Source organism: Fundulus heteroclitus, chromosome 5, assembly GCF_011125445.2.
Source record: "Fundulus heteroclitus isolate FHET01 chromosome 5, MU-UCD_Fhet_4.1, whole genome shotgun sequence".
NCBI lineage: Eukaryota > Metazoa > Chordata > Actinopteri > Cyprinodontiformes > Fundulidae > Fundulus > Fundulus heteroclitus.
In genome coordinates, this window is record NC_046365.1 from 31,145,258 (window position 1) to 31,157,989 (window position 12,732).

At 39.6% G+C, this 12,732-nt stretch overlaps 1 protein-coding gene across 4 annotated transcripts in view; it reads left to right on the forward strand.

Annotated features, from left to right (window-relative positions):
* LOC105919340 (axin-1) overlaps window positions 1-6,422 on the forward strand; it is a 31,991-nt gene extending 25,569 nt beyond the window's left edge. For 3 of the 4 annotated variants that reach the window (XM_036137413.1, XM_036137414.1, XM_036137412.1), the window contains 5 exons: window positions 631-805; window positions 1,774-1,959; window positions 2,136-2,435; window positions 2,549-2,698; window positions 5,993-6,422. In XM_036137413.1, coding sequence (XP_035993306.1) covers window positions 631-805; window positions 1,774-1,959; window positions 2,136-2,435; window positions 2,549-2,698; window positions 5,993-6,119 — 938 coding nt within the window. In that variant the 3' untranslated portion in view covers window positions 6,120-6,422. The remainder of the gene's footprint in view (window positions 1-630; window positions 806-1,773; window positions 1,960-2,135; window positions 2,436-2,548; window positions 2,699-5,992) is intronic. The other variant, XM_036137415.1, reaches the window with a different exon arrangement.
* Window positions 6,423-12,732: the final 6,310 nt, after the last annotated feature.

A 12,732-nucleotide genomic window follows, 5' to 3' on the forward strand; every position in this document is an offset into this window, starting at 1 on the left:
TCTCTGCATTAACCACAAGCAACAAAAATGGCCTCTAAATAAAGATGTTTGTAAACAATGACTATTTAAAACAAGAGCTTTGTAATGTTTCTATTAATCAGAATATTATTCAAAAGAGCAGCTTTTAGTTGATTTGGACATCAATCCTTGTTGAACATAAAGTGCAACCAACAAGCAAGTCTATGTATTAAACTGATTGTATGTATGATTATACAAACTCTAAAACAAGTAATAAAGTTAGATTATCTCACCGCTGCAACTGTCTTCCCTTCCACGTGGAGGCAAATCCACTTCTAACATTTTACCAACACTTAATGGACGTGTCTAATTCCCTGATTGTTACATAGCCAAAAATTGCAGACTCTGCGATTTGGAAATTGCGTTTTTTTTTTAAAATCGCGATTATATTGAAAATGCGATTAATTGTTCAGCCCTACTACACATTTTCCATTTTAAAGTTCAACGGTTTTACATTTTTTCCGTTAGTGTGTAAGACTCCTGATCATTATATCAGCACAGTCTTGCGTTTGAGTTACTAGGACTTTACTAGTGTAAAGTATATCCTGTTTTGGCTAAGCATGAGGATGTTGGGTGTCTTTAATCACTGAGCCGTTCCCTGGTTTCTCTCAGGCATTTACCACCAAAAGCAGCTATACCACCACCGAGGAAGAGACGGACAGGAGGAGACGGGAGGTCGTCCTCTGGCCAACTTGTTGTGGAACGGAGACCAAGCCAATCAGTACGCGGGCCGGAGAAACTACGCAGACGGAGCTGGAGCCAGCACTCTGGAGGGCGTTGGTAACAGGTATGTAAGCATGTTTGAGCTCCCAAAAGCTCATTAGCCTTTAATTCAGGGGTGTCCAACATACGGCCCGCGGGCTGGTTCCGGCCCGCCGAACAATGTAGTCCGGCCCGGTGGCTAAATGCATTATCATTATTCAAAAAAAAAAAAAAAAAAAAAAGCTCACTGTCCTGTCTGGCAATGTGGCAATAAGAATAGTTGTCTTAATGCCAAAAAGAGCTCATCAGATTTGACTTTCACAAGAGGAGCAGAACTGCTTTTGCCATAGTGCTCCTCTTGATTTGTGAATGTGAATAGTTTTTATTATGATTCATGCGGGGAATATCTCAAATTATATGGACACTACAATGGGAAAGTAGGAAAGGAAGAACAAGAAGAAAAAAGAAAAGGTGAAAGAAAGAGGAGATAAAAGGAAGAGAATGACAAAACAATTATTGAAAAAAAAACATGTACTTCGTTTAGTTGAAAATCTGCAGTTCCTATATTGTCCAATAGGGGCGCTGTGTCTTAATCAGCAGATGGTAGCACTGAGCTTCAGATGTGGAAAATTTATTTTAAATCATTTCTTAGTTTTTATCTGATTTTATGTATTTTGTCATGCAGGACAGTGTTTTTAAGTTCCAAAAAATGTGAATAAATGTTTTTCACTGTGATCAGTTCTTATGTATAATTCACAAGTAAATGTTTAACTGAGTAAAAGTATTGTTGAAATTGCACATACTTTTCTTAAAAACGCTGAGGTTATTCATAATATATTGTGTAAAAGGGAAATTCATTTAATATAAAAATCAACAACAAGTCCACATTTATTAGTTCTATTTAATCTTACAATGGGTTTACTCGTGTGGCCCTCTTGAGATCAGATTAAGCTGAATGCGACCCCTAAACGAAAATGAGTTTGACACCCCTGCTTTAATTTATTCCTCCCCCCCCAGTTGACCTGCTAATGGTTTGCTTCTTTAATTCTGCAGTAGTAAAGGCAGCACAATGTCACGGCGGGGTAGTAAGAAGACAGAAACATCGAGCAAAGGTGACGAGAGTGGGCGTGGCCTGGAAACCCAGGTGTATCCAGGTGCTCAGGTGGAGGACCTGGAAAGAAACCAGAAGATTCTGCAATGGATGATGGACGGAGACAGGCAAAGGAAGAGCTCACATGGGTGAGGAAAACCCTTATTTTTTCTTCTTGTGTAGCTCGATGGCAAGAATTTATATTCATCCTTCTGTGTCGTTTCCTCAATAAGAGTCTGGTTATCTTGCCTTGTGCTCTTCCCCCTGGTTGTGTGTACAAAGAAAGATTTGAACCCATATTTGTTCTCCTCTTCCGTTCTCTCAGTGGTAGCACCAGTAGCTCCAGAAGAACGGCAACCAGCACCGACTCCCCTCGTCCTACATCAGTTGAGCGGCCCGGAGCCGTGCACCCCTGGGTCTCCGCTCAGCTGCGCAACAACTCCTCCTCCGTGTCCACAGCCATCCCCATCTCGTCATCTACTCAGGTTCAGCCCTCGCATCCTTTCATCCAGGACCCGGCCATGCCCCCCAACCCAGCTCCCAACCCCCTCACGCAGCTGGAGGAGGCTAGAAGGAGGCTGGAGGAGGAGAGAAGAAGGGCTGCTCTACTGCAGGCCAAGCAGAAGTACGCGTCTATGTACATTTTTAAAAACCACGTTTGCCTGAGATCTTGACACGCATGCGTTCTCTGCACTTCGAGTGTTTCACAAGGATCCCCCCCCCTCCTTTTCTGTTTAGACACAAGTCTGGGAAGCGACAGGTGTGTGAGAACATGACCGTTGCGTACTACTTCTGTGGAGAGCCCATCCCATACCGGACATCGGTGAAGGGCCGCGTGGTGACTCTGGGCCAGTTTAAGGAGCTGCTTACCAAAAAGGGCCACTATAGGTGAGGACACAGTGTTCATACGTCTAAAACTGTTTTTACATTGTGGTGTTTTAAAACCACAAAACTGTAGTGTTTTTATTAGCATTTTATACCAGGGTTCCCATGGGTCCTTGAAATCCTTGAAAGTTTGTGAATTTGAAAAAATAAATTCAAGGCCCTTGAAAGTTCTTGAAAACAGCCAAAAAAACACCTTGTCCTTGAAAGTCATTGAATTTTTTTGTGAGGTTGAAAGTTCACACGGATGACGACTCGTGTGTGTCATTATTTTACTACCACACGATCTTTTAAAATTATGTTGATTCCGCAGACTTTTAATTTGCAAAAGTACGTTCGCTCTTCTTCGTTAGTTGGTAGGCTACGGTTTAGGCCTACGTGCGTCCAATAGGTTACATTCACGCAGTGTTGCCAACTCAGCGACTTTGTCGCTATATTTAGAGACTTTTCAGAGTCAAAGTCAAAAACTAGCTTAATCAAAGATGAAAGTAAGTGAAACAAATTGATATAATTCTGAACATCTCAATGCTGCACTTTTTTCCATAAAATTCCATGAAACGGTAGACTAATGTACATCTTATATGTAATGTAGTATGGCTTAGCCATGTACTGTGGATATAAATGTAAGCTATGAATATGATCAATATCAATGTAGGCTATAAATTAAGTCCACTTTCTTGCATTGCTTCTGACCTAACAACTTCTATGCCGTTTAGTCTTTTATTGAATTTGCATTGTATTAAAATATGATAACCTATTCAGAGGTCACAGTAGGTAAATTCCGCCACGTGTGGTCCTTGAATCTGAGGAAATTGGTCCTGGAAAGTCCTTGAAAGGTCCTTGAATTTGATGTTCACCAAGGTGTGGGAACCCTGTTTATATGATGGACCAACAGAAAGCAGTGTGTGATTGTGAAGTAGAAGGAAAGTTACCGTATTTTTCAGACTATAAGTCACACTTTTTTTTTTCATAGCTTGGCCGATCCTGTGTCTTGTATATCAATTTTTTAAATGGTAAATCATAGACCAACATGAACCACATAGTAAACATGACCGTCTATAGCCACAAGAGGGCGCTCTAGGTTTGGAAAACTATATGCTGCTCCTGTACAGCTTAAAAAAATGATTGAAACAACAAAGACAGAACACATGTACATATGTTGTTTTGCTGTTTCAGTCTGGATTCACGCAGCAGAGCGTTGTGTGGTGCAGCTCTAAGAGCCCAGACTGAGACAGAACCCTGTTATTTGGGTGTCTGTTAAGCTCATAACAGCTAGCTTACAGGTCTGTTCGCTGATGCACGTGAGCTCTATGTTGCTCTCAAACATCCGTGTTCTCTTAGCGTGTAGCACTGCTACTGCGCTCACGGTTTAATTTCAGCGTCATTTTTACAACTTTCCGGGTTGATAGCTTGTCATGCTAATTTACTCCATTCGACCTCCCAGGTATATTCCATGTTATTCAGCCGGCCGTGGGTGCAGCTGTGTACTTGAATAAGTTGCCTTATCAGATTAAATGTCAGTTTTTAATCTTGGATTGTATGAAATAAATTTCTATTTAAATTAGGGCTGGGCGATAAATCGATTTAATCGATTAATTTGAATTAACAATTATTTAAGATTTCATTTTTGGAAAATCTGGATTTTATTTTGCCAATGCACTCATTGGGTTTCCATGAAGAGAACAGCATGTGATGCTGAATATATGTTTAGGCAAATGTATTGTCAAAATATTGTTAAGTGGAAACTTTTTTTTTACCATAATACAAGGTACTTCATTTACTTATTTACTTTTTTTTTTTACTTAGTTTGATGTTCACAAGTGCAGTGAAGCCTGTTATTAGCTCAATGTGTAATACCACTAACAGCAAATGTTTTGTTATATTTTCATTGTTTATAATGGCACAGCTGCCATCTTGTTTTACAAGCTTCACAGCTTGTTTTTAATTGCACTTTGAATTCAGGTCAACTCCCTGACGAAATGCTTGACATAAAAGCAAGGTTTTAAAATAATTTCTTTAATTTCTTTTTATGAAACAAAAAGGAGGAAAAAAATCGATTAATCGGATTTGGTATGATAAAATCGGAGATTTAATTTTTAATCTATATCGCCCAGCCCTAAAATAAATACGACTTATAGTCACAATACATGGTTTTCACAATGGTCTACAAATATCTGAAATGTGCGTTGTGCATTTTTATTTAGCATTGTTCATGCTGTTACCCTGGAATAAAACTCAGTGCAGCACGTTTCTGTCAGAAATAAACACTATACAGATAGTTGTCAATTTAAAGCAGGGACTGGGGGGAAAGAAATTTTGAAAATCTCTCTGTCCAACCCTACCACTACAAACCTACATGGTTATCCACCTAAACTCACTGGCTGGGCAAGGAAAGCCTTTGTCAGAGACGCTGTCGGATGTTCACTGTAACTCCGGTGTAGCTGAAGAGATCCACAATAACCAGGAGAATTACTTAACGCAACAACTGGACTTGTTTTCCGAAACAACTTCGGAAAACAAGTCCAGTTGTTGTTGTTTTTTTTTTGTGGAATGACCATGACCTCGATGACTGAGAATCTTCACCAGCATTCTTAACGCAACCACTATTGATCGTGCACTCCACAGATCTGGCTTTATAAGACTATGGGCAAGAAGTCGCAGCCCATGTAAAGGATGAAATAAAGATGTGGAACAAGATGCTTTAGTTTGATGAAACTAAAACTGAACTTTTAGCCTTACATGTACAAAAAACATATTTGTGGCAGCTTCCAGCAGGGCAACAATCCTTATCATACTGCCAGAGGTACAAAGGAACAGTTTAGCTTAATCCATTTCTATCTGTCGAAATGGCCTAGTCAAAGTCCAGACCTAATTCCTTTTCAGAATCAGTGGCCAGACGTAAAAGCTGATGTTCACAGACGCTTTACAGCCACTCTAATTAAGCTTTATATTTTTGTGAAGCGTAAACGACAAAGGTTTTGGCCTTTAGACGTACAGAACTGCTAAAGGCATACCCTAAAAATGCAGCAATTTATTTCTCACTTTTGTGATTTTTTTTTTTTTTTTATTTGTAAAAAGAAAAATTCATGCATGACTTTACTTCCAGGTTTCTGCTCCATGCAACCTCCTGTTAGTCTTTGGTATCAAATCCAGTAAAATGTATTCATGTTTTGCGTATGTTCTGTGAAAAGGTTCACAGGAATAATTTTCAATAAGCTGTAAAAACATCCGGTAGGTTGGAATATCGTTGCATGTCGAGAACTAATAACTGACTCTGTTCCCTAATGCCGCCGTCCTCAGGTTCTACTTCAAGAAGGTTAGCGACGAGTTCGACTGCGGGGTTGTGTTCGAGGAGGTGCGCGACGACGATGCCATTCTGCCCATCTTTGAGGAGAAGATTGTCGGGAAAGTGGAGAAGGTCGACTGAAATTCGGGGGAACGGGAAATGAGACGGATGACTTCGAAACGAGGAGACGCGAAGAAAACGTTCAGGTTTGGAGGAACGGAAACGGCCTGCAAGAAATCGGAACGTTGGCAAGTAGAAAGATGGATGAGCAATGTGCCTCAGAAAGGGAGAAACAAATGTTGAGGATGGGTTTTTCACGGATAAATAAACACCTGCCTGGATTAAAAACATAAAGCTCGATCAGATAATGCTGGAATGGAGGAAAGAACAACATATTTCACCTGCTCTGCTCTTTAAGGATCAACGACGAATGTTGTAAAAAAAGAAAAATGTCCGAGCAGGCTTTTCCTTCAATCAATGGAAAGAGGTGAGGGGACTTCTGGAAGAAAAGAGGATAAAAGTAGTCTTCCACTTCTGCTCTGGAGGAGTCTGTCCTCTGCAGACCATCACAATGCTGCTACATTACCACAAACACTTCAGTCGGTGCTCGGGACGGCGAAGACGGCGGGTTCCTTCCTTTCAGCAACCGAGCCGCCTCTCGCTGTCTCTGTCCCTCGTCGGCGTGGGGACCGGCGGGAGAGGACGCAAAACAGATCTCGGACCTTTTTCACCTGCTTCTCTGTTTTGTTTTTATTTTTTTTTGTTGCCTTTTTGTAGCCTCGGAACCGAGAGGCTTTACTCACCGTTACGCGGCCCGCGGCGTGTCTCACACTGATTTTCTCACATCCTTTAGTTCAGACGACAGTTCTCTGCGCAACTCGTCTACCAAAGCTACATTTTTTTTTTTTTTTTTTCTCGATAGGACAAGTATTCTAGCTACTTGTTATCATTTCATTTGATTTGTATATGAACAAGGCAGGTACTATTACTTATTTACTGCATTTTGTTTTGTCATATCTCACTTTATATTGTATTATCGTGTATCATTTGAGAGTAGCTCGTCGGTCACGTCGAAGCAGCGGTTAAGTTTCTCGTCATTGAACCATGAAAGTGCCCCTCGTTTCTATCATGTCGACACACAGGTCATGGTTCTCTTCTGTTAAACGTTACATTTTCTGAAGCTCGCCCCCCCACACACACACACACACACACACACTTTAATTACTCAAAATAAATGTGTTTTTTAGTTTACCCTCCTCTCTTTTTGTAAACACCTGTGCGTGTTTTCCACGTCCACCGGTGCGCACCGATTTGGAAACCTTGTGTTCACACTGTCTATTGCACCCGAACAGCACCTGTTGTGATGTTTGTTACGGTGGGTGGGTAGTGGGTTTTTGCTCAGTCTGCGTAGATCCTGAGACTCTGGTCCCGTGTGGATCCCTGAGGGATCTACAGAAAACCTTGCAGGTTGGGTGCATATTACTGTGTTTACAGGTCTTTTTAGATTAAGCTAATGTGGAAAATGCTTTTTTTGTTTTTCTGCTTTGTTGAAATCCTAAACAGTAGGTTTACTCTAGGTGCCTGCCTGGTCCGTGCCATTAAGAAGAAGAAGAAGAAAAAAAAACTCATACTCAATCATATTCAAGCCTTTAGATGTTGTATGTAACCTCTGCCAAAGAACACGTGTCTTATGAGCCCACATGGTGTCTAACATTAATACTTTTTTTTTTTTTTTCGTAATGAGCTGAAGGGAATGTTCCTCCTGCAGATTTACCAACCTAAAACATGATTGTCTGATAATTGGCTTGAAATACAGATGCACCGATCACAGCGTCATGATTGATTTTAGCCCTTTTTTTCTTTTTTCTTTTTTTGAAAGATTTGCCAAAACTCAATTTTAGCTGTCTCTGATTTCTCTCTAAAAAGTTGAATTAAAAGCAGTTAAAATTAGCTTTTTTAGCTTTCCAACCATAAGGAGTCACTAGTTATTTCAATTAAGAGCAGAGTCGCTGTCACACTGGGTGCGTGGGAGTAGTCTCTGTGAGGATTACCATGGGTACCATTACAGCCTGTGTGCTTAATGCCCAGAGCAGGGGTCTGCAGCCTGCGGCTCTTAATAATCTTGTCCAAAAAATGCTAAGGAATTAGCAATGTTTTAAAATGTAATGCTACTAAAGAAAATGCTAGCTTTAGCAGTTTTTCCTAGCTGTTTTCCATCCATCCAAATTTCCAATTGTTAACTTTGGTATCAAGCTTGTTGCTGTTTTTGTGGCTCTAAACAAGTTGTGTTTAGCTGGACCAAGACGTGTAAAGGTTGCTGACCCCTCGCGTAGGCAAATGTGAGCCTTTTTACCTAAACTCTGAGGGGAGGCGGGGTTAATGAGACAACTAACCAATCTAAATTTTCTGAGTGCATTGTTTAGAACTCAGTTTAGTTTTGTCTTTGATTTTGCCTGGATTAGGACAGGCAAACATTAAAAAACACTGAACTTCAACATCAGCGTAAACTCTCATTTCCTTCTTTCTTATTTTGTTGTCACCTCAGAGTTTACGTTGGTTATAGAGCTGCGATATTTTCCACTGAAAACATGAATTACATTTCTGACTGGGATCCTAAACACATGTCAGTCTTTTAATGTCACCAGCTGTTGTTTCTGAGTCTAAAAGCTGTTCTCCCATTTTTGCGCTGCTAGATCAGATGTGAGATCAGCTGATTGGGATTTAAAAACTTTTAACAATCACAACTGGTATAAAACAGTGTAAACATCTTAAGATGATGATATTAGGACATCCGTTTGCAGGGATACTGAAATAAATAATGTGATTTCTGTAGGCTAATTGTCTCTTTATGCTGCGATCTTTCAAAAAAACAAAAAAAAAACTTAAAGGGAGAAAATTTAGATTTACCGGATGAGATGCTTATTGGTGGGTTTCCAGTTGTAGAAACCCAAAGTTTGTTATGAAATTTTTTTTTTTTAAAAAGACTTCTAAAAGGCGGGCGACATTTCCAGATCATTTCGACAGGGTTGAGAAAAAAAAACAAAAAAAAAAAAACAGTGACTGCTTGGCCTTCCTGTTATCTGCTGAAAACTCACTTCTCATTTAATATGAACAGCCTAATTGAAACTTAGACATTCTCCCCATTTATTCACCACAATAGAAAATAGTTTTCCTTTTTAAAGAGCTCCTACCACCTTTTGTGCTTTGCTCTCTATAAAAAATCTCGCTAAAAATGGTAACCATTGAGCCTTCCTTACTCTTTAACAACTTCCTTCACGCTGAGGATCGTTAGCATGACGCCGTTAGCGCTGGGAAGCTGCGTGTTCTCTAATCAGGAAAAGATCAGATTATGGATTTCAGGCCCGGTAAAGCCTAAAAGCGCCTGATTTTTTTTTTATTTTTTGGTGCATCTCTAGTTGGAAATCTGCAGTTTCTCCGTAAACTATAAGTCTACCATTTTGTTTGGTGTTAACAGTCTTACCGCGAGTTAGATGACAGAGTTGATCCAACTCTCAGATCTAAGAAGTACACATGAAGCCAAAGCAGCTGTCAGTTTACGGGAACAAATTTAAAAAAAGCAGGAACGCTGTTAGCCAGATATATTTATTCAGGATCAATCGGGCCGGGTTTGCACGTTGGAGTATTTATTTTACTTTTTTACATTTTTTTTTATATTTTGGTCTGATTGAATCTGTGAAAGGTCCATCAGTCTCTTGTTGAAAGATGCCTCTAAGAGCAACGCCATAAAATAAAGACGGCTTCAATCTGGGTTGAGGAAAAATGTCGAGCTTTCTTTTGAAGAATGTTTAGATCTGATTAAAAAGGGAAAATTATCAATTTTAAACAACTTCTCAAAGCAGACGAGCTGTTTACAGTTCAAGTAATCTCAGTTAACCCGCTGTAGGCTCGGGCTTCATGTTTGTTTTACAGACGTGTGATCGGTGTTAAATCTTGTCATCTAACCAATGTGGAGGAAATAGGATGAGCACATTTTAAGTCCCCTGTTTTTTTCATCGGTACCTCACTGCAGCGGAGCCACGGTATCTTGGTTTTTATGCAGCTGGTTCACTGAAACGCGCCGGCTGTTTGAGCTGAATGTACTTTACCTTTTATCTTTTGCCCACTTCCTGAAAGGAATCATCTAAGTGATCATGTCACGGCCGTCTCCAGTATCGATCCCACGCCGTTGGGGTCGGGTCGCGCCTTCCCACGCTGGTAAGATGATTGAATGTGTCCGTCAAACCCCTGCGGGTCCTGTTGGAATATCGAGAACGTCGTCGTCCTGGGTGGAAAATCCGCAAAACTCGTTTGTCCTTAAAACCCCTTATGCCTTCAGATGAAAAATTTAAAATTTAGATATGTATTTGTATAAAAAAAAAAAGTAATAATCCCTGAGCATGTTGTTTATAAGGAATGTTTTTGAACAAATTTAAGTATCTTTATTGCTTCGGCAGGCTGACATCTTGTTTTAACATTAGTGAAGGGCAGTTAAATGACAACAATTGTCAGGTTTAGTTTTTTTTTTTTTTTTTTGTTTTTCTGATTTAGTTTTTGAAGCGGCAGCAAGAACACCTTCATCTGCAGTGCTGGGGATTTGTGTGAAACACAGTGCCTTTTTATAATGCTTTCTTAACCGGTCTATATTTTTTATGTAAAAATCTAGTCACAAGTCACTCCCGGTATGTGCGTGTGTGTGCGTTTTTTTTTTTTTTTTGTTTAGTTTTTTTTTTAAAGCCACAGCGTTGCTTCTTCTCCCCTCTGTGCATATCGACCCTGTGCTGTAAATATGTACATTATCATTTCATACGTTCTCTCAGACCAGCACCACATTGTCCATGGTGTTTTTTTTTTTTTTTGTTCTTTCCAATGCCAAGATGTCCCTGTGCTGGTTCCACTTGTACATTTCTTTTCAAAAGGTACTTCATAATAAAGATGTTGAATAAACCTTCTTTTTTTTGTCTACTTTATATTTCAAACTGGAGGCACTAAAATTGTACTCATTGAAACTTTTGTTTTTGTTTTTGTTTTTTGGAGCAGCTCAGATCAACTTATAGAAGTTAGAACTTTTAAATGCATTGTAAAATTAAAAAAAGATTATGGCATAAAGAGGCATGCTTTTCATGAAGCTCTTTTGGTCACGACCCAAAGCTCATGACCATAGATGAGGGTAGGAACGTAGATTGACCGGTAAATCGAGGGCTTCACCTTTTGGCTCAGCTCTTCACCACAGCAGACGGAGCACCAATTCTCTTGTCGATCTCCCGTTCCATCTTCCTCTCATTCGTGAGCAAGACCCCGAGATAGTCCATTTGGGGCAGGACATCCTCCCCAACCCGGAGAAAGCACCTAGACCCTTTCCCGGATAAAGACCATGGCCTCGGCTTTGGAGGCACTGATCCTCATCTCGGCTGCTTCAGTCTGCTGCGAACCGCTCCAGTGAGAGCTGTAGATCACGCCCTGATGAAGCCAGCAGGACCACGTCATCCACAAAGAGCTGAGACCATAGTTAATAAAACAGATTTGGTGTTTTTGGCAGTCTGGCCAGGTGCCAAGTGCTGCTGGTGAATGAAAGTGGGGAAAAACAAAAAAGGGTTTGGGTTTAAGTGGGAAAATATTTTACTAATCTATCTGAACAAAGCTTAAATCAGTTTATTTGTAGAGGAGAATAATAATGAACTAACCAAACCTTGACACCAGACATCTGCTTTTCTCTTATTTCTCATAGCGGGAAGTCAGCAGGAGTTGGAGGTAATGGGAGGAAAATAAAAAAGATTTTCTTACTCTAATTGTGACCGACAATTTCTCGGATAATTTTTTTTATTTCCTTTAAAATAGGTTATAGATGCATATATCTGTTTTACATCATCCAGAGATTTCAGACAAGTGAAATTCATCCTTGTAGTGTTTGGAAATGTCATTGTACTTTCATGTTGCATGTTTTATTTTGATTTAAAACATTTTTAACCAGGAGAAAAAAAACTCTTCAATTAAAAATCTAATTTACAGGAGTGTCCATGACTACAAAAATTACAAAACAAGATGCGTTTACACTTCTGCATTTATTTATTTTTTAACAGAAACCTGTATACCTACTCTCGGCGGTCATGCCAAGTTTGGTTTTTGCTAGAAACTGCGGACGTGATAAAGGTAGAATGACAAAAAAAAAAAAAGAATCATCTAATTTTAAAGTATTCCTACTTTTTACTGAAAAGATCATAGCTGTAGAGGCCAGCTGAAGATATTTGGCAGAGTCCTTTAAACTTTGGGCACCATTGGGGGCTTCCACTGTGGCTCTACGCTCTTTCATGAGGAGTGAATGCTGCTTATTAGGATTTGATGCAATCTAATGGGTTTCCTTAGATAGGACACTCTTTGACCAATCTGTGATTTGATTGAATTTAACTTTGTAAAGTGCCTTGAGGTGACGTGTTGTGAGTTGACGCTATAAAAACTACATTGAACTGAAAAAAAAAAAAAAAAAAAAAAAAAAAAAAAAAAAAGAATCATCCTAAGTGTTCACCTGTACAATAAACTGCACTGGAATCACACACACCACTGATGCTCTTTACAGGTAGGGTGAGACCAGACGTATGTATTTGTTTGTATCGCTGTTAATATGGACCCATTTGTGTCTTCAATAAAGTCATGATGCTGAAATGATACAGAAAAACACAAGTGTTCAAAAATGTGCATGCAAGGAAAACCAGAAAACAGTTGTTACACGACTCAGATTAGTACAAAGGAGACAAATCAA